The sequence below is a fragment of the Ursus americanus genome, chromosome 27 (assembly GCF_024610735.1).
Source record: "Ursus americanus isolate L20-20 chromosome 27, mUrsAme1.1.p, whole genome shotgun sequence".
NCBI lineage: Eukaryota > Metazoa > Chordata > Mammalia > Carnivora > Ursidae > Ursus > Ursus americanus.
In genome coordinates, this window is record NC_142153.1 from 39,130,962 (window position 1) to 39,153,127 (window position 22,166).

Sequence of the window (22,166 nt, forward strand, 5' to 3'; positions counted from 1 at the left end):
ATGTCTCAGAGTCAACTCAGAGCTGACGTCCCTCTGCCCCTATATCATTCCTCTTCCAGCTTCCCCAATTTAAGTGAAGACTCACCACCCACACAGTTCCGCGCCAGAAACCAGGTGTCATGCCTGTCACTGCTCAATCCCAAATCCAATTCATCACTAGGTCCTGGCGATTTTAATTCCTAAATATGTCCCCAATCATTCCATTTCTCACCATTTCTGTTACGCTGGTCTAAGCTATTCTCACTTCCTTCCTAGGTCTAACAATAACTTCCTGACTATTCCATCCCCTCGGGGTGCCACATTCCATTCTCCATGTAGCAGCCAGAGTGGTCTTGTCAAAATGCAAGCATGACACTGCCACTTTCCTCCTTAAAGCCTTCCAGTGACTTCTTATTTCTCTCAGGATAGGAATAAGTTCTCCTGCTCGGCCCACAGAACCCGGCCTGGCCTTGGCTTCTCTCTGTCTTATCCACACCACATCTATCCTTCCCTCTCAATTTCTTGAGGATGCTTCTTCTCCCATCCCTTCCACGCCTTAAGATTGCTGTTCCCTCAGCCCGAGTGCTCCTTCCCACTGACTCCCCAACTTACCCAAGGTGTTACTTCTTGTCATTCTCTCTGAGGAAACCAGACCCCTTATTAGATGATGTCATAATGCAATCTACTTTTCATTATTATACTTTAAACAAATGGATTTCTACATTTGTTTGGGCAAGTATAAGATTACTATCTGCCTCCTTCATGGGATGGTGAGTTCCCGGGGGAAGGGGGTTGGAGTGAGGAGAGCCTGTATCTGGTTTTGCTCATAGCTGTCTCCTAAGAGCTGATTTCAGGGCCTGGAGTCACACCCTTTTAAGAGGTTTTATGAAGAAACAGATTTGCCATGACTTGTGAAGAATAGAAGTTCATCCCTGGATTTCTCTTTACGGCTTTCTAATTACTATCATGGCTGCTGCTGAGAAACTGTGAGCTCTTCTGGCCAAGATGCCAGCCTGCGAGAGAAGGTTGCACGTGGCTGGACGGCTATGAAAAGCTTCCCAGCACTGGGGGAATTGCTCCCGCAGGCAGCGGTCCAGATGCGCAACACGTCCTCAGTTTCTCTGCAGCCGAGATCGTTGGCGCCTCGAAGTCCTGCAGAATGCTTTTGAAGATCACTTCTTTGAGACAACCTCCAAATGGAATTGGAATTCATAATCTTTTTCTTGCTGACACAGACAGAAATATCGGGGATGCAGACCTGACTAAAGTTCCTGACAAACAAAGGAAATGACTCAAGGTGAATTCAACCCAAAGAGTCTTAGAGAATTTTGACCCAAGCCCATTCTAGCCAGACAAGATTAATTACAGGAGCTTGAGTTTCGCTTGGTACTTCGGTGCTTTTTAACACGTTTCTATCATATTTAAAAAAATCAATTAGATATAGATTAGGAGTTGGGTGTGCTATGTCAAAGACCACTTGCCAATCCTCATTGTTGTAGTTTCTTGTGTTACATGAACACAAAATTATGAGTGTTGTACGCATGGGTGTGTTTTTCTGCAAAGGGGATCCATAGTTTTGATAAGTTTCCTAAAGAGGTCCTGATTTACAAGCGTAGGAATCAGCGAACTATATGGTAGGGCCTCTTTGGGTTCTAAAATCACATACATCTTAAAGTCTAATGCTAAATTGGTGATAATATTGGAAAGTTTAGAGAAACGCCGGGTCCCTTGCATTTGCAATGTCAAATATTTGTCTGAAAAAAAATCAGTTTTTATTCAGGTGTTTGGAGTCCTATTCATAGAGGCAAAGAACTGAGCCATATATAACGCTAACACACACATTTGTATAATTGATGCTGGGCCCCTGATTTTCCCTGTGCCTTAGTGTATGCAACCAAGTTCAGCCCAGCTGAAAGCTGTCAGGAACACACCACGGCAGGAAAGGGAAAGAGGCTGTGAACAATCGATAATTCGATCAATAGCCAATGAGTGTCTCCTTACTTACGCAGATGAAATATCCTTGCTTGGTAGGAAATCAGTTAGAGACTCACCCCTAAAGTCCCCACCCAGCCCACCTCTGGAAAGCAGAGAAGGGAAGGCTAGGTAGAAATGTGTCCCTTCCCACACAGAAGGTACCCTATTTATCTGAACACCTGCACAGGACAGGAAGAGGTCGGTAGAAGAGCCCAGACCCACACCCATCCAGGGCCATATGAATGGCTGCTCCCCCGTCCCCCTGAGTGCTTGGCTGTAGGGAGTTCACACTGCAAAATGCATGATAAAAGACATAGAACTCAGAGCCTTCAAACACTCCAGAGAGTTTTAACCAGAGACTCCTAAAAAGTTGCTAATTTTTGTTCCTTTTTGGTATTTCAGGACTGCCACAAGAACAAACTTTAAAACCGCTGCCCCGTGTGTGGCAGCACTGACTGTTCAAGGGGCTCCAACTGTTTCCACACAGTATCTGACTTATCCTCCCCTTTCCGCTCATTTTTCCTCCTCCATCCTTCTCTGCTTTGGGTTGCTCTTACTATGAAGTGAATATCGGAGCCTCTTCCTCTTCCCCTCAATAAAGTTTCTTTGATCTCAAACCAGAGGGATGGAATGGGGGACAAAGTTAGTGAACGACACACACTCAGCTCTCACTCTTTGCAGAACGCTGCTAGGCCCCAGCTGTGCAGTTCCTGGACAACCTCTCTGGGCTTCCCAGAGAAGTATCTGATTTCGGGCCTGGGACCCTTTCCCGTGGGACGCTTCTCCCCGCACAGCTCAATGGCACCACTGGGTGGGGTAACAGAGGCTCTGTTTACCATATTAAATTTCTCGAGACTTGAGGTGGGCTATTTTGGACTCTTCACCACTGATGAATTTTTCCGTCTGCTGCTTTATCTACCTGACAGGAAAACTTGAACTACTGCCATTTCTAAATTGCACTTCTAAATATTGACTTCACGGCGAGACTCAAAGTGTCATAACACAGCTCACTGGAGCAATGAAGATTTTCCAGGCCTCATCCAGAGGTCTGTACAATGTCCTGTGGGAAGTGGAGAAGGAAGAGGAGGATTTGAGAAGAAAAATAAAATCAAGTCATGTTTAGAAGAAATGCCACTGCACTTCACTTAATGTTGCGGAGACAAATGAACACTCACTGGGCTGTGAGCTGTGCCGAGGGGCTGGAGGGGACCAAGGCGGAGAGAGAAAGGATAGCAGTGACCGTTAATCCCTCAGCTGTCAGCCAGTAAGAATGGAAGGTGCAAGAGCACTCCTGGCTCGGTCGGGGCAGGGCCTTCAGAGACACTTCGCTCTAGGAGAGCCTTTATTTGGGTATCCAGCCTAGAAGGATGGATGGTGTCTGAGAAACGGGAGACTGGTCATCCGATTTCTATCAAGACTTCAACACGGCCAGATCGTTAGCTAATCTTCATTTAGGTCACTGAGGAAATCCTAGGAGACTTTCTTTTTCGCTTTTTCCTCCCAATAGTTAACACTATAAACTGATCATAAGGCATATTTGTCATATCACATTAGCTGTTAAACTGTGAATCAAAAGGAGCGATTGGACCTTTCTTGCCCTTAAGGAGCTGTTTTGGAGGAGAACATGATATTTTACATGCAAATTAGCTTTGAGGGTTTTTTTCTTGGATACTCAGAGATCTATAACTTCAAGTTGTTTATTATCCTGAAGGAGTCAGATCCTCCAGGATGAGATACAGAATAACGCTCTGGAATGCTGCAGAGAGAGGTCTCAAATATGGCAGCTGTCTCCCTTCAGGGCCACTCCCTGCCTTCATGCATACCGGCATCTACTGCTCTCTGAAAGGCCACTGGCAGATCATGTGTAGAGGAGGCAGCACATGGGGAGCTGGGGAGAGATGATGGGGGATGTGCTCTCCAGCACATGAAGAGCTCAAGTGCCAAGACACAGGAAGTTAAATTAACCAGCTACCATGGAAGATGGCCCTTACAGCACTGGGGCAACATGCATCTTGATGGTCCTTAGATTTGTCTAAGGTGGTCCCTAAGGCAGCATGCCCAATCCTTTCCTTCTTCTAGGCCTATGCATGTGGGCCCTTATATCTGTTGGTAATGATTTCTTAGAATGACCTCAAAGTGCATCTTTTGGCTTGAGACCTCATCACATTGGGCTGAACCATGAGCCCGGCTCCTCTAGCAAGTCCGATTAGCTTGGCTGGTGCACTGACTTCTTTTCTTAATCTCATGTCCAACTCGGAAAAGCTGAGTCTCCATTTAAGGTAATGAAGTCCCCTTAAAGCCTTCCCTTGCTTGAAAGCTTCTTCTCATGTCAGCTGAGGTAGCTGCTATGGGCTGAATCCCAGGTGTCTTCTGAAGAAACTCCAGCGCTCTCCCTGAAATTCTATCTGCCAGCAGAGCCAGCTGTGTCTAATTGTTCTTATGCCCAGTTTCCAATTTATGTAGCCTGCCCTGGCCTTCATGGGCTCACCTATGGATGCTAGTCTCTGCTCTGTGGCAGTTTTCCAGGCATTTACCCCAGCACGGCTGTGGGTCTGTTTTCCATGGTCTCCATCTGGCTGTGTTCTATGCTCCTCCAAGAGCTGGCACAGCCTCGAGTGCCCTGAGCAGCTCTCCACATGACCACCTCCAACCAGCATCCTCCAAACTCCTGTTGAAGGCCCACGCCCTCAGTGTGGGCCATCTGTGATTCAGCCTCAGCTTACTCATCCTTCTCTCTGTTCTTCCCGACCCCCTCCTACCACCGTCCCCCACAACCCACTGTGTTCTCACAATTTTATCAGGCTGCTGCTGCCCTCCAACCCAGGCCAGGGAGCTCCCCCAGCTGCCTCTCCCCATTAGTCCCTTCATTTCTTCCAGGCCTCCTCTGACATCTTCTTCCATCATGGCAATCAGCAATATTACATCATTAAGAATTTGGAAAAAAGTGTCTACATCCATGTCCATTGGGAAGTCAAATTACCCACTTCCCTAAAGAAGGAATGCCACCAATGGAAAGGCAAATGTAAGTCGATTATTTAGTTATCACTGAATCCTCTCATCCTTAGTGCAAGATTTTTGACTGCCAAGACGAGAGTATTCTGAAGACTTCTCACAACAGCCAGGGTAGTTTGCATGATGACTTACCTCACTGCAGTAAGTAAAGTAATTTAGTTTCTCATTGATCTGTGATGTACAGGATATTAATACAAAGAGACTTCATTTAATGCAGTACCAAAAAGTTGTAAGTGCTTTGAATCCTCTTTTCAACACTGCAGGGGAGCTAAAAATCTATAGAAACAGTTTGCCAAATTCTTTTGTAAAGCAGAGAAGCAACACATAACTTCTCTTTAGGATATCCAAAATTTTGCAGATGAAAAAAGCATGAGATACTACAACAATATCGCTGAACCGAGGAAATCGGGCAACAGCAGTGTGTCTGGTCTGATGTTAGAGAGCTCAAAGCAAAAGTTTAAAAAACATGCCCATATTTCTTGTAAAGACCCCATTTTCCAAACTCTGGCTTGGTCTTCAAACATGACAACTACATCATTTGTCTTCAGAGACTCCACGGTCTCTGAGATTTGGAAGGCGGGAGGGGACTGGATGTCAACACACTCACCTGGCCAGTAGTACATGTAGACCTTCCTTTTGGCCTTGGTCAGAGTGACCCACAGAGGTTCTGATCCATTCCACCAGAGAGGCATCAGGCTGTCTCTGTTGACACCAATGTCAAATGACTTGTTGGTGCTGGGGTCCCACATGTAGTTTCCGATCATCTGATGGACCTCACAGTGGCGGCCTACGTTAATGAGAACACAAGGCCATCAGTTTATTGTTCTGGTCTTTTTATATTTCATCTTTTTATAAAAGCCATTTTCTCTTTTATGTTTATAAAAGCCATTCATGCACAGTTAAGAAGTACAGAACAACACAAAGATTTACTTTTGATTTTTTTTAAATCATGGATGTTTCTTCTCTCTTAGATTGTACCACAAAGACAATCAAATGAGAAGTCTAATAATTGAATGCGGATGGAGTCATTTTGTGTGAAGTTCATTTGCCAACCTATTTTAAGCTATACTAAGGACATTGTGTGCAAAATTTGACCCATTGTGCATGGCTCGAAATCTAAATATGAATCCATATGGAAATTGTAGGTTCCCATGGGGCTTGGATTAGCTCTTCACCCCAGAGCACCCCTTTGAAACCTCTTCCCACAAAGTCATGAGTCTAGATGCTGTGGAGTTAATTCCCTAGTTTTCCCGGATAAGAGGAGTTATCGCTTCAGTGCAGAACAATGATAGAATCTACGACATTTGGAACAGAATGGTGAGAAATAGATTCAACTTTGAAAAACAAAGCAAGTAAACAGCCCTCCAAATGGAGTGTTACATAGAAATGAGGATTGCTTCTGCTGGGCACAGCTTAGTCCCAGAAGGGAAGCCAGAAGTGAAAGACGCAAGCGCTTGGACTCTTTTGAAACGTTAGGCTTACATTATTTATTTTGGAGCAATCTGCTACATCGTTAAAGTAAAAATAACACAAACACTGGCAAGTGCATCAAAAATCGCTGCAATTTCCGTGAGCGTCATTTGGCATCAAGATGAAACATGCTTCACTGAGCTCACTAACTATGCTTAATCAAAGTGGCTTCTTTTTTGCTTGTTTGCTGTTGTTCTTTCTCCTTGAGCACCTCTACCCCACCCCAACACACGCAACAAATTTATTTTTAAACAAAAACAAAGAGAAACCATAAAAATACATTTTTTTTGAAAATTTGGAGACCCAAAATATTACAAAGGAAAAACCTTTTATTTCATCACAGAAACCCAGGCCTTCTACAAATCACGCTTTGAATTTAAAGCCCAGACTTCCAAACAAAATGGTTTTTACCCAAGGATGTAGAGTTAGTTTTTTGACCCTGACTAAAGCTTTCACATGTGGACTGATAAAAAACAAAAAATTCTGAGCAATTTCTCCAATGGTTAAGGAACTTAGTTATATTTATTCCTTCAACTAACATATATTCAATGCTCCTATGGGCTCTACACTGCGATAGGCATAGAGATTCAAAATAAATAAATGTGGTCCCCATCCTCAAGTGCCTTGTAACATAATACTCAATGGAGTTTCTTCCACATAAAAGAGACAGGCTTCCTTGGGCCAGGGCTTAAAAGGGGATCAGGTTGCCACCTTACCTTTTTTTTTTTTTTAACTCAAAATACTGCATCCTGTATCTAAAACATTTTTTATTATCCCACTAATGCTCACCCTTTTCACAAAGCAAGATAATCATGGTAATATTCATTGGGAAGTGTGTCCTTTTCAGTCTTCCCTGTAGATGTTCTCTAATGTCCTCCTAAAGGCAGAGGTATCTATCTGGAGCTGGTGTCACAGACACTGGGCAAGGGTGCAAAACTGGAAAAGGGTGTGGGAAGCACTACCAAAGTCAGTAAACCAAGAAGCTTCTAGATGAATCACAGGAAAGAGCTGGAAGGGCTAGGATAATGGGGAGAGACACCAAGAGGGAGGGGTATAGGAATCTCTGCTTGTATCTGAAACTGTTTTGACTATTTTAGAAGAAATGCCTGAAACCCAAATCTAAGCAGGGGCCTCATGTGATTTGGTTTCCACAAGGTGCTACCTTCAGAGAAGGATGAAGCAACTGAAAATAATTTTTAAAGTACTTATAAATTGTATATCTTGGAAATCCCACAATATCATTTGATAAAATGTTTTTCTTCTTTTCAACACTCACACTCAACCGTCTAGACCCTTAAGGGTGCAAACTCTCTCACCCTCTTTTGTTCTCTAGCTAAAAAATTATAAGGAGCCTTCTGTGGATTGTAGAGCTGTCTTATGACTGGACTGTGGGAGGTGTGTTTGTGTGTGTGTGTGTGTGTGTGTGTGTGTGTGTGAGAGAGAGAGAGAGAGAGAGAGAGAACATTCTTTCAGAACATTCAAATTAAATTCTCCATCTCTTACATATATTTTTTTGGAAATATCAATAGGGCCTCACATAGAGCCAGGATCTATGTGTGCAGTTAACACACAGTTCTGGCACATTTTAAAATTTCAAATGATGAAATCTTGTTTCCTATGGTTTTCTGAGTCCCTTAGCTTTTTTCATGATGGATCTTCTCTCCTCCCCATTATGGAAGATGTAGCGTTAATCTTGATACTCGCTTTACACACCAATCGAATCCGTGGTGCCCACTGACTCAAGTGAGCTCTGATAACTTTAATCAGGGCATTCTTTAGGGAAGGATCTTTAAGACAAGGACCCCGAGGGTGGCTTTGGTTTCTGCTCCCATCTAGCACACCAGTTGGTCTAGGCTGGCCCGCAGTGGTTCATCCATTCTTAAGGAAACCCAGACATACGGAGATCAACACTTGTCCAAGCGCTGGCAGTGACATACTGGAGTGGAGAGATTCCTGCTCACTCTGTGAGTGAGTGGTGCCTAAGGAAGATCCTGGGACCAGTAGTTCTCTCTGTGTCAGTTAAAGGGTTTCCAAGTGTACACTGGAGCTCTTTCAGCAAGGCTCGGCTCGGACCCCTGTTTAGAAAGTAGGTTTTATTCTTTTGGTGGACTGGGGCCTTGAGTTAAAATGGGAGGGTGTATTCTTCAAAGGCTTAATCATAGATGCCGTGCTAGTCCCCAGGGGCACCCCTTTGTTCTGGGAACCACTGCTTTTCATGGAAGCCACCAGGAGGATGTATGTTTCCCATCTCATGTCTGCTCTGAATCTTCTCTCCCAGATGAGCTGATTTCTTTCCATGAATATATTAAGGCTGGCAGTCTGTGCTTATAACAGTCTGAGTCCGCTCTTACTCAAGCTGGTTTCCTTACCTACCCTGTCTCTCTCTTGCTCTTTCATTTTTATTGCCTGGGCAAATGTGGTGGTTGTAAAAACAGAACAGAACAAAACAAAATGTACTGGCTTCTGCAGCCTACAAGCTCTCATCTCCATATTTCTGCCTGACCCATATCTATTTTTATACATCCGCAACTCTTCTTGATTTTCCTCTCGTTTGGGCTTTCCAAACAAAGCTTTGCTTTAAGTTTGATTATTTGGACCCTTTCCTCAAGACTTCAACAGGAACTTTCCTGACACGGACACAAACCACAAATCTCAGGTGGTTTTCAGGTATGCTGTAAAGAAGGTCCACTTCTATTCAGCCCCTCCTCCAAATGACAGCCAGGTGGGGCTTTACAACTTGTTCCACAAGGTGTAGTACTCACTCTGAAAATGGGGACAGCTCCCAGTACAAACATTTCCAAACACAGTTGAATGTTTTTCTCTTTTTTCCTCCCATAGAGTTTATAAGCTTGTTAACACAAAATGTGGCAATGAACCTGGTACCTGAAGGACTTCTGGACTTTTCTTTTAAATGAGTTTCAGAGGTAGAATATAGTGATTCATCAGTTGCATATAACACCCAATGCTCATTCCGTCAAGTGCCCTCCATAGGACTTGTGGACTCTTGAAGCCCACCCACAGATGCCACTTCAGTTTAAGAGCTGCTGCACTTGCCTGGGAGCTGCTAGTGGCTACTCTGGCCAGTGGCAAGTGCAGAGGCTACTGCCTGCCTTTCGCAGAGCATGCTCATGGAATAGCTTCCACACCTAGAACTACTGTATGAAAGCAGGAGGATAGGAAACGCTCATTCTTTTTCCCCAAAGTCTTTGTCGAGTGTGTTCTGATGTAATGACCATCACCAGAAGTTTCTTAGCAAATACCCATAATCCTCTGCATCTGTTATATGTTTCCAAACATCTCAGAAATGGCTGGTCTTCACATCAAACAAGATGACTGCAGATCTATCCATTTTATCTATAACTGATGGACATCTATAAGGTTGCTGTTACTTAGTCTCCAATCAGTCTTCATTTTTTTCTCATTATTTTCCAACAGTAAATGTTAATTCCTTTTATAGTTCCTTATTTCATAAATTCTTTTCTTTTCATTCATCAATGTGTATGTATCAGATGTTTACATGCTAGGCATTTAAAAATCACAAGCTATGATCCCTGTCTTTGAAGTGCTCATAGCTGGTAGGTTAAGGGAGGGCAGGTCTTGGAGGCAGACTACACAGACATAAATCCAAGCTCTACTATTTACTATCGGCATGACCCTGGACAAGTAGCTTAGACTTAAAGCATCAATTTTCTCATCAGAGTAATAAGCATGATAATAATTATTGTGATATATACATACAGACATGCAGTTCTCCCTTTGCATGGTAGTGTAGGACCATAAAAATGACTGTGCACAAAAATAAAGAGAAATAAAACCAAATATATCACTAAAGAAAGTCAATAAACCCTGAGAGAAGAGGGCAAGAGAGGAAAGGAACAGAGAAGAATTACAGGAACAACCATAAAACAAGTAACAAATGGTAATAAGTACATACCTATCAACAATTACTTTGAATGCAAATATACTAAATGCTCCAATCAAAAGACATGGGGTGACAAAATGGATAAAAAAGCAAGACCCATTTACTTGCTGCCTACAAGATACCCATTTCAGACCTAAAGACACATGCAGATTGAAAGTAAAAGTGATGGAAAAGCATTTATCATGCAAATGGAAGTGAAAAGAAAGCTGAGGTAGCAATACTTATATCAGACAAAACAGACTTTATTTTTTTTGTAATAATATATTTTTATTATATTATGTTCATCACCATACAGTACATCCCTGGTTTTTGATGTAATGTTCCATGACTCATTAGTTGCGTATAACACCCAGTGCACCATACAATACGTGCCCTCCTTACTACCCATCACCAGCCTATCCCATTCCCCCACCCCCCTCCCCTCGGAAGCCCTCAGTTTGTTTCCCAGGCAATTATCATATGGTTTCACTCATTTATGGAACATAAGAAGTAGGAAGATCGGTAGGAGAAGAAAGGGATAAACAAAGGGGGGGTAATCAGAAGGGGGAATGAAGCATGAGAGACTATGGACTCTGGGAGACAAAACAGACTTTAAAACAAAGACTATAACAAGAGACAAAGAAGGACACTATATAATCATAAAGGGAACACTCTAACAAGAAGGTATAACAATTGTAAATATTTATGCATCCAACATGGGAGCACCCAAATACATAAAGCAGCTAATAACAAACATAGAGAAAGTAATTGACAGTAATACAATAATAGTAGGGGACTTTAACACCCCACTTACATCAATAGATAGATCATCCAAACAGAAAATCAATAAGAAAACAGTGGCTTCGAGTGACATATTAGACCAGATGGATCTAACAGATATATTCAGAACATTTCATCCTAAAACAGAAGAATACACATTCTTTTCAAGCACATATGGAACATTCTCCAGAATAGATCACCTATTAGGCTACAAAACAAGTCTCAACAAATTGAAAAAGATCGAAGTCATACATGCATCTTTTCCAACCACAATGCTATGGAACTAGAAATCAACAACAAGAAAAAATATGGAAAGACCACAAATACATGGAAATTAAATAACATGCTACTAAACAATGAATGGGTCAACCAAGAAATCAAAAAAGAAATTAAAAAGAAATACATGGAGACAATTGAAAATGTGAATGCATGGTCCCAAATACTTGGGATGCAGCAAAAGCTGTTCTAAGAGGGAATTTTATAGCAATACAGGTCTGCCTTAAGAAGCAAGAAAAATTTCAAATAAACAACCTAATCTTAGACCTAAAGGAGTTAGAGAAAGAAGAACAAACAAAATCCAAAACCAGTAGAAGGAAGAAAATAATAAAGATTACAGCAGAAATAGATGAAATAGAAACTAAAAAGCCAATAGAATAGATCGATGAAACCAGGAGCTGGTTCTTTAAAAAGATCAACAAAATTGTGGCTCATAAAAAAAAGGGGGGGGCTCAAATGAACAAAATCAGAAATGAAAGAGGAGAAAGAAACCACACCACAGACATACAAAGGATTATAAGAGAATATCATGAAAAATTACATGCCAACAAATTGGACAACCTAGAAGAAATGGATAAATTCCTAGAAGCACATAACATCCCAAAACTGAATCAAGAAGTTGAACATTTGAACAGACAAATTACCAGCAATGAAATTGAATCGGTATTCAAAAAACTCCCAACAAACAAAAGTCCTAGACCAGACAGCTTCACAGATGAATTCTACCAAACATTTAAAGAAGAGTTAATAATACCTATTATTCTCAAACTAATCCAAAAAAATAGAAGAGGAAGGAAAGCTTCTAAATTCATTCTATGAGGTCAGCATTACTCTGATACCAAAACCAAATAAAGACACTACAAAAAAAGAGAACTACAGGCCAATATCTCTGATGAACATAGATGCAAAAATCCTCAACAAAATATTAGCAAACTGAATCCAACAATACATTAAAAAAATCATTCACCATTATCAAGTTGGATTTATTCCCAGGAAAGAAGGGTGGTCCAATATTTGCAAATCAATCAACATGATACATCACATTAATAAAAGAAAGGATAAGAACCATATGATCCTTTCTATAGATGCAGAAAAAGCATTTGACAAAGTACAACATCCATTCATGATAAAAACCCTCAACAAAGTAGGTTTGGAGGGAATATACCTCAACATAATAAAGGCCATATATGAAAAAGCCACAGCTAACATCACACTCAATGGTAAAACACTGAGAACTTTTCCCCTAAGGTCAGGAACAAGACAAGGACGTCCACTCTCATCACTTTATTCAACATAAAGCTGGAAATCCTAGCCACAACAATCAGACAAAAAAGAAATAAAAGGCATCCAAATTGGTAAGGAAGGGGCATCTGGGTGGCTCAGTGGGTTAAGCATCTGCCTTCGGCTCAGGTCATGATCCTGGAATCTCGGGATTGAGCTTTATGTTGGGCTCTCTGCTCAGCGCGGAGTCTGCTTCTCTTTCTTCCTCTCCCCCCACTTGTGTTCTCTCTCTTGCTCGTTCACTTCACTCTCTTAAATAAATAAATAAATAAATAAATAAATAAATAAATAAAATCTTTAAAAAAACACAAATTGTTTTGCACTATTGTGCAAAAACTTGCACTATTTGCAGCTAACAGGATACTATATATAGAAAACCCTAAAGACTCCCCCAAGAAACTATTAGAACTGATAAATGAATTCAGTAAGGTTGCAGGATACAAAATCAATACACAGAAATCCATTGGATTTCTATACACTAATAATGAAGTAGCAGAAAGAGGAATTAAGAAAATAATCCCATTTACAATTGCACCAAAAATAATAAATACCTAGGAATAAACTTAACCAAGGAGGTCTGAGAACTATAAAACTGTGATGAAAGAAATTGAAGACAACACAAACAAATGGTAAGATATCTCATGCTCATGGATTGGAAGGACAAATATTATTAAAATGTCCATACTACCCAAAGCAATCTAAATATTGAATGTAATCCCTATCAAAATACCAATAGCATTTCTCACAGAAGTAGCACAAACAATCCTAAGATTTGTACGGAACCACAAAAAGACCTGAATAACCTGAATAACCAAAGCAATCTTGAAAAAGGAGAACAAAACTGGAGGTCTCACATTCCCAGACTTCAAGATATACTACAAAGCTGAGTAACTAAGACAGTATGGTACTGGAACAAAAACAGACACATAGATCAAAGAAACAGAATAAAGAGCTTATAAATAAACCCACGATTATATGGTCAATTAATCTTCAACAAAGGAGGAGAATATGCAATGGGAAAAAGATAGTCTCTTTTACAAATGGCGTTGGGAAAACTGAACAGCTATATGCAAAAGAATAAGAGTGGACCACTTTCTTACACCATACACAAAATTAACTCAAAATAGATTAAATGTGAAGACTAAAACCATAAAAATCCTAGAAGAGAGCACAGGCAGTAATTTCTTTAACATTGATCATAGCAACATTTTTCTAGGTATGTCTCCTGAGGCAAGGGAAACAAAAGCAAAAATAAACTATTGGGACGACATCAAAATTAAAAGCTTCTGCACAGCAAAGGAAGCAATCAACTAAATAAAGTCAACCTACTGAAGGGGAGAAGATCTATGCAAAGAACATATCCTATAAAGGGTTAGTATCCAAATGTATAAAGAACTTCTACAACTCAACACCAAAAAGACAAATAATCTAATTTAAAAATGGGCAGGAGACATGAACAGACATTTCTCCAAAGAAGATATACAGAAGGCCAACACACACATGAAAAGATGTTCAACATCACTCATCAGTAAGGAAATGCAAATCAAAACCACAACAAGAAATCACCTCACATCTGTCAGAACAGCTAAAATCAAAAAGACGAAACAATATGTGTTGGCGAGGGTGTGGAGAAAAAAGAACCCTCATGTGCTGTTGGTGGGAATGCAAACTGGGCAGCCACTGTGGAAAACAGTATGGAGGTTCCTCAAAAAATTCAAAATAGAACTACCATATGATCCAGTAATTCCACTATTGGGTACTCACTGAAAGAATATGAAAGCACTAATTCAAAGGGATATATGCACTCCTATGTTTATTGCAGCATTATTTACAATAGCCAAACTATGAAAGCAGCCCAAGTGTCTATCAACTGATGAATGGATAAAGAAGATGTGGTATATATATACAATGGAATATTACTCAGCCATAAAAAGAATGAAATGTTGCCTTTTGCAATAACATGGATGGATCTAAAGGTTATAATGCTAAGTGAAATAAGTCAGTCAGAGAAAGACAATTATCATATGATTTCACTTGTATATGGAATTTAAGAAGCAAAGCAAATGAACAAAGGAAAAAAGAGACAAAAAACCACTCTTAACTATAGAGAACAAACAGATGGTTCTGGGGGAGGGGTGAAACAGGTGAAGGGGATCGGAGCACACTTAAAATGAGCACTGAGTTATATACAGTACTATTGAATCACTATACTGTACACCAGAAACTAAGAGGACACTGTGTGTTAACTATCCTGGAATTAAAATTTTAAAAAGTGACCATGTAGCTGAAACCATGCAAAACTATCCCCATAATCAGTGGGAAAAATTACAATTCTTCCATGGCCTTTAGAAATTTTCTCAAAATACTAAAAATTCTATTACTGTATAGAGAAATGAAAAAAACAGTAAAATTAATACTTATTAGTACACTGTAATTTAAAACATTAGAAATATTAACAAAGAGTCTTATTTCTTTGTAAAAATAAGACTTATCAGACTGGTTTGAACAGTGCTTGCCTTCTTCCTCCCAAGATATAATATGATACAAGTGAGCATATTTTCCTTGCCTCAGCAAACTGTCCTACCCTTTCTAAGTTTGGATCAGTTTCAAACATTTTATCCTTTGTGCTTTCAATGTCATGAAATATCTCTGAGAATTCTTTTCACGTGAAGATTTTTGCCGCCGTCACTTTAGGACATCTTCCTCCTTCTCATCATGACTGCTTTCTTCACTTATGTCAATAAGTTCGCCTTCACTAAGTTCCTCTGGCTGCACGGTTACAGTCTCCACTGGAGCCCATGTCAACGTCCCCATAATCAATTATTTCCTCTATGAGTCCGTTAACTCTGGGTTCAGGTCCTGTAAAGTTATTTGCACAATGCAGTACGTTTCTGCCACATCGTACACAGATTACTTGCTTCCATGATGCATGGATGTTTTCAGCTGCATGTTTGGGTCATATTTCTTCCAAACTAGCTAAAGAAACTGCATGATCTCCCACTGTAGCATCAATAGCCTGGTCAACAGTCCAGCTAAGAAAATAGGCTTTGAAAAGTGGAAATAGCTCTTTGATCTATTTGCTAGATTACTGAAAATGTACAAAGCACATTTTCACACCTTTGTTCAAGTGTTGAAGAGTATCAGGCTGACCTGGAGCATCATTCAGCAGCAGGAGTACATTAAAGTTAAATCATGTGGGTTTATCGCTGGGAGGCGAGGAGGCAACACAATTACATGTTTTGCTGTCTGTGCCTGAACTAAGTAACATGTGCAACAACCAATTACCAACAGACTTTGAAAGAAGTGATGCCATTGGTCGCTGATCATGGTGCACATTTGTTATTTACATAGTGATCTGCGGGGTGAGGAGCCCGCAGTGAATTACACTTTATGCTACAGTAGCTACAATTAAGGTTGCCATATTTATTTTAGTTAATATGGGGTGGCAACTCAAGTTAGAATCCTGTTGCTGGGGAACTGGTATTATTTGACTCAACTGTGGTAATTGGATTTTGTGCTTACTCAAACTGAACAGAGCCAGGAGTGTGTTCGTGTGTACACAGACATATGTGCAAACACATACACATGCACATATGCATACATATACATACATGTACCTAGCACTTAGTAAACACTGTTAACATTAACTTTTATTATTATTATTATTAGGGTGGAGAATCACAGAAACAATTACAATCTGGAGATCAGCTGGAGCCTCCTTTCTCTTGAGCTCTCCACATGAATGGTTGCAACCCTATTTCCACCAAGATTCTTGCAAATTCCCACATAATTGCAGGCACCTCCACCTCTAGTCACCTGCTTCCATAATACATGGCACCCCGGAAATGAAACTCAGTCACTTACTACATTGCATTACATTTCTACAAAGAACCCCCCCCCCCCCGCCCAGACACAAAATGTTCCTCCTTGGCCCCTCACAGTAAAGGTCCCAGTCTTGTCCATCTCATTGATTCACCTCCTCTCCATTCTCTGCTCCACAGCACCTACGGGCCAAATTTTTCTCCAGACCTCAGTTTTCTCAAAAGCAATTCAGTCCTCCAAAGCTCCGGCTCAACTCCCAAATTTACATACTCATTATCTCATAGAACTCTGGAAAAAAGGAGGGAAGGAAGGCAGAAAGGAAAGAAGGAAAAAGAAAAGAGTGTTTCTTCAAACAGGAGCCACCCACTTTAGAAGGCCACTGTAGTTACAGTTGCTAGATTTATTTTAGGGGGAAAAAAAAGAAAAAGAAAAAGATGTAAGATTCCCAATTAAACCTGAATTTCAGATAACGAATTTTTTCCCCTATTAATGTGTCCCAATATTCCATGGAACATACTTCTGCTAAAATATTCGTTGTTGTTTATCTGAAATTCAAATGTGGCCTGACACCCTTTATTTCACCTGGCAGCTCTCAAGAAATGCAGGGTGAGGGGAGGCTAACTCGGCCTGTAAGAGTCGGAGAAAGCTTCTAGAGGAGCAGGGATTTGAAAGCTAAGGAGGACTTTTCAGGCACACAGAGTGCTGCACACAGAGGTGAGGGCAAGCACAAAATGAAGAAGAGATGAGAGAGGGGGGCATTTCTTATTCAGGTAAAACAGAGTTCTGCTTTCCAGCACTCAGCGTTCACTTTCCTTAAAGGGTGAGATGCTCTTAATGATAATTTGCTGTGCTGATACAATTCGAGATAGTCATGGCTTGATCCGGTCAAGGTCCTGGCACAGTTAAGAGATGGTACAGTTTCCTGAGAGAGGCGATTTACAAACGGGTGGCCAGGGTTTGGGAGAACCAACAGGGGACAGTGAAGCAACCTAAGATTAGTGTAGCAGGGAGCCAGCACATCCTACCCCCTACCCCACTGAGGCTTGAAGAGCAAGCAGAGGAGTGTGGCCAGCACTGAGCCAGGGAGTCAGGACCAGTCTCCCAAATTCAGTCTCCTCCCTCTGTCCAGCTGAGGCCATCCAGAGGGTCAGCCTCCCAGAGCTCCAGGAGGGCTAGGGTAGGGAGAGTCAGGCAAAAATACAAATAGAGAAGACCCAGCACAAAAGAAAACTACGAGGCACAGATTTTTCAAGAAAATCACATTGACCACTAGAGTAGAGTCCTTAACCAAGTGTTAGGGGCCACGCGAGTCCGAGGTCACCACCACAGGGCCTTGTGAGTGGTTACGGCCCCACACACATCTCAGAAGTGGAGGGGACTGCAGGTGGCCTCTAATCATCTACCTGGACACTCAGAGGTAAGGAATAACTCTCTGCATTATGTACATATTAGGTGTGAAAGGGTCGAATATTTGCTCAAGTTCCCAGCGCTAACAAGAGGTGCATGGGGGTGCAGGGGCAAAGAGAACAAAAGCAACCTGAACTCCTATCATGTGTCTTTCAATATAGTGTCCTTTGCTCTTCACTTTTCATGACTACAGTAGAGTTAGTGCTCATATTTGTATTCCAGAACATAAATTTATGCTGATCTCAAGAGGAGACCTTTTGGCTTTTTTTTTTTTTTTTGACCATTTACTTTAGGACTGTAAATATACATGCAGAAAACAACCACATAGCCTATTATATATTACTAAACACTCCGGTTCCAACAGCCAATGAGGAACCAATAGGGAAATTTCTCTATTCTAAGAAAGCTTTCATAATTCTGATGTATAATCGCCTTCACAAAGTAATACGAATCTTTAATTTCAAAGTCGTTCATTGTATTTTTCTGGGGTCCACAGGTGTTTCCATTGGATGAATGAGGCCGTGTCTAATCAATATTAGAATAGCTCATTGAAAAGGGAAAAATGAAGTTACATGTTAGGCCCATCAGTTTAGTCAAAACATGGTGATATAAATACAGGTTCTAAAATACTAATAAGGATTTGAGAAATGATCCTTTTAGAACATAGACATTTTCACCCAGGAGCAGCACTCCTAAGTCTGAGGCCAGATTTGAGGGCAGGCCTCTAGGGCTACCCGCTGGAAATCTGTGTCATAACCATGCGTGATGTGCACACTTAACCAGGCTCCGGGCAGTCTGTCCGTCCCTGGAGATTATGGCTACAGTGGAGAGATGGCAGGCATGTGGTCAGACACACCAGGTCTGGGCTAAGGGGTCTTCCCCCTTTCTAGCTGTGGGAATTGAGGCTAATCCTGACCTTCTCAGAGCCTCACTTTTTCCATCTCTGAAATGGGAATAATAGTACTTTCCTGGCTGGACTGTGGTATTAAAAATAAAAATTGTCAACACAGAGACAGTGCTTGCTATGTTCCAAGCACTGTTCTCAGTTCGTATGTTATAGGTTGAATTGTGTCCTCCCACAAAAGATACGCCCAAGTCCTAATCCCTAGTACCTCAGAATGTAACCTTACCTGGAAATTGGGTCTTTACAGAGAATAATCAAATTAAAGTGAAGTCATTAGGGTCGGCCCTAATTCGGTATGACTGATGTCCTTATAAAAAGGGGAAGTTTGGACACAAGAGACAGACACACACAGAGGGAAGATGCTGTGAAGACACTGGGAGAAGACGGCCATCTACAAGCCAGGGAGCACCAAGAGCTACCAGAAGCTAGAAGCAGCAAGGAAGGACACTCCCTTGGAGCTCCTAAAGGGACCGGGCCCTGCCAACCCCCTGATTTCTGACACCGGCACCCAGAACTCCGAGACGGGCAACTTGTGTTGTTCTAGGACGCATGGCGCGTGGTGCTTTGTTGGAGCAGCTGTAGGGAACTAACACAGCCCTGAATCCTGACAGTAACTTAGGGCATAAGTACTCTTGTTAGCCCACCTTGTGGAGGAAGTCCCCAAGGCCCAGGTAACTTTCCTGAAGTCTCTCAGCAGCAGTAGTGGAGCCAGGATTCAACTCAGGGAGCCTGGAGCCAGAGTCCTTGCTCTTCCCCAGGGTGGTCTACTAACGCTGGTTCGCCCGTGGATGAACCGGCACTCGAAACAACCCGCAGAGCTTCACAAGCCCACAGGGAGACGGCCGCTGCTGCTGTTAGTATGCAACCTGTAAAGCTTCCACCTTCAGGGCAGGATGGCTTCAGGGGACCGGCTGGGTCTGGGTGCAAGGTTGCAGGGCTCAGCCTATTCTGGAAGCACTCTAACTGGGGCAATGCATGGGTGGGCTGGAGGCCAAGTGAGACTCACTCAGGAGGGCTTATCACCTGAAGGCCAGAGGTCTGAACCAATCTGACAGGTAATAAGCTTAGTAATAAGACTAGTTCTTGGCCAGCTTGTATGTATCCCCAACTAGGTACTTTATGCTTCCATCCTACTCTTCAACAGAAGTCTAAGTGATGGGTACTATTATCCTCATTGGCAGGTGGAGAACTAAGGCTCAAAGTGGCCACACGGCTGGTAAGAGGGCAGAGCCCCAGTTCAAAGCCAGATCCCACTGATTCAGTGCCCTCAAGCTTCTCAGCATCCACTCCCCTCCAGCCACCAGGCTCTTCACCAGCCCATCAGGACTTGGGCATCTTCAGAGAAATTGCCTCATAACCCAGGTTTGCTCTGAGACTCTCACGGAGGTAATCACATGTAGGTGCACAGATCTCCAGAAAGCCAGACACTTTTATCTTTTACAATGGACTATCATGCACAAACATTACCATAAATATCTCTAAAGAATGGATGCTGCCAGATAGGGGACACCAACGAAGCGGATAGGGATCGTACATTCCCTCTTCCCCTGGAAAAAGTCCAGCTGTGAAAAGAGAGGCTCCCAAAGGTCTGAAATCCTGGGGTCTCAGGTTAATGGGTGCATTTTAAAGACCAAATGTATACACAACACCTCAAATTGATGTGGCTCCAAGAAGTAACTATACACGCGATTCAGAGCCAGGCAACCTGAGAATTTTATGTCAGACTTTCTACTACAAGACCCCTCTCAGCACTTTTCCTTGAGCATTTGGAGGCTCTAAAGGTTAGTTTAGACCCTGTTTAGATTGGTGAACTTTCAGATTTGAAAGAACTAACAATGCACTGCTCCGAGCACCCAACTTGCAGGTTGAAATTTGTGTTAAGGATCACCTCTGTTGGGAAATACATCTTATTTTTTAACTTATTCAAAGACAGAATTTGGTATGTTAAGAAGGGGCTTCAAATGAAATGTGCAAGGTCAAGCTGGAAGAAAAGCTCAAAATTTGCACGTCCTTAAACGCAACTACTGATCTATGTGCCAGACACAGTCATGATTAGAGTCTGAGTCACAGATACTCCAAGACCGAGAGGACAGGCTTTGATTACAGCGTGAAGTGTAGGGACCGCAGCAAAAATAACCCCAATGTTAACAAGGAGAGAGAGTTTTTATTAGAGACATTCACACTCATAGTTTTGAGGTCACTGGACTAAAAAAAAAAAATGCATTAGATTGGTGCAATTATTTAACAACCAGAGTACAGGAAAAGAAATAAAAATTATTTTCCTGCATAAGGACAAAAATCTAAGTTTTGGACTTTTATTTTAAACACTTTTTATTTTCGGAAAGCTAATTTTTTTAAATCAAAGCTCAAAGAAATTTCCAAACAATTCAATCTATCCTCACCTCGGTGCAGTTAGAATTAATTAATTAATTAAGCCTGAATTAATTATTGTGTGAAGATGGAATCTCTTTTGAGAGACATATTCCCATTTTACTGAGTACTTCTAGGGACTTCTGGAGACGGAAGGTATTTGAAGGGAGAAACTTCTTATTCCTCGTCCTTATTCTTGCATACATGAGTGAAATCCAGCTAATACCTCTATCCTGAAGCAGCCTCTCCCTAGTGATAAAGTCATTTATCTTTCCCCCATCCACTGAACTGCCCTCCTCTCCCTCAGTGACATAAGACTGGCCACATTCCTCACACTACTTGGGGTGGTTACTTTGGCGTAAAACAGGCTCCAGCCCCCTCCCATCCTGTCTGCCTACAAGTGTTTACATTCTCTCCTCTCACCCAGGACAGGAGTTCTTGCCAGGGCAGGGGGTGGTTCTAGTTCTCCAGTTGTCCCACCTGTGGCTGGGGCAGGGGTGGGGGGCAAGGATGGAGAGTTCAACTCAGTTAAAAAAAAAAAAAAGGTACATGTAGTTCTTGGATCCAACCCACATTCTCCAATCCTGCTTTTCAATTGGTGTAGACTCTGGGATGACCGATGTGTGATCTCCAACAACAGGGACAGATATCAAAATATTATTGGATCAACCATTAATTCCAGAAACTGATAAAGAATGATCAAATTCAGCTGTTCGGGAGGGTGAGGTAACCAGCAATGTCAATGGTTCAATCTAGCATGGACCAACCAATCTATAAAAATAAAAACCATTCCACCCCACCCGCTTTTTTTTTTTTTTTTTTTTTGGTAGGAAGCAAGTGGAAGGAAACTAACTTTTGTCAGTGTGATTAGTTTTGTCATTTCTAGAATGTGTAAGGTATGATGCTGACCTGTCCAAGTTCGCTACCCTGGGCCAGGTGTGGCCATGGAGAAGTGAGACCAGCTGCCCAAGTCATGGGAGGAAAAAAGTT

The 22,166-nt window shown here is 41.8% G+C and overlaps 1 protein-coding gene across 2 annotated transcripts in view; it reads right to left on the bottom strand.

Annotated features, from left to right (window-relative positions):
* The window catches only part of ENPP6 (ectonucleotide pyrophosphatase/phosphodiesterase 6), a 113,726-nt gene that overhangs the window by 56,514 nt on the left and 35,046 nt on the right, over nt 1-22,166 (bottom strand). For both annotated transcript variants that reach the window (XM_045785826.2, XM_087856517.1), the window contains exon 2: nt 5,573-5,752. In XM_045785826.2, coding sequence (XP_045641782.2) covers nt 5,573-5,752 — 180 coding nt within the window. The remainder of the gene's footprint in view (nt 1-5,572; nt 5,753-22,166) is intronic.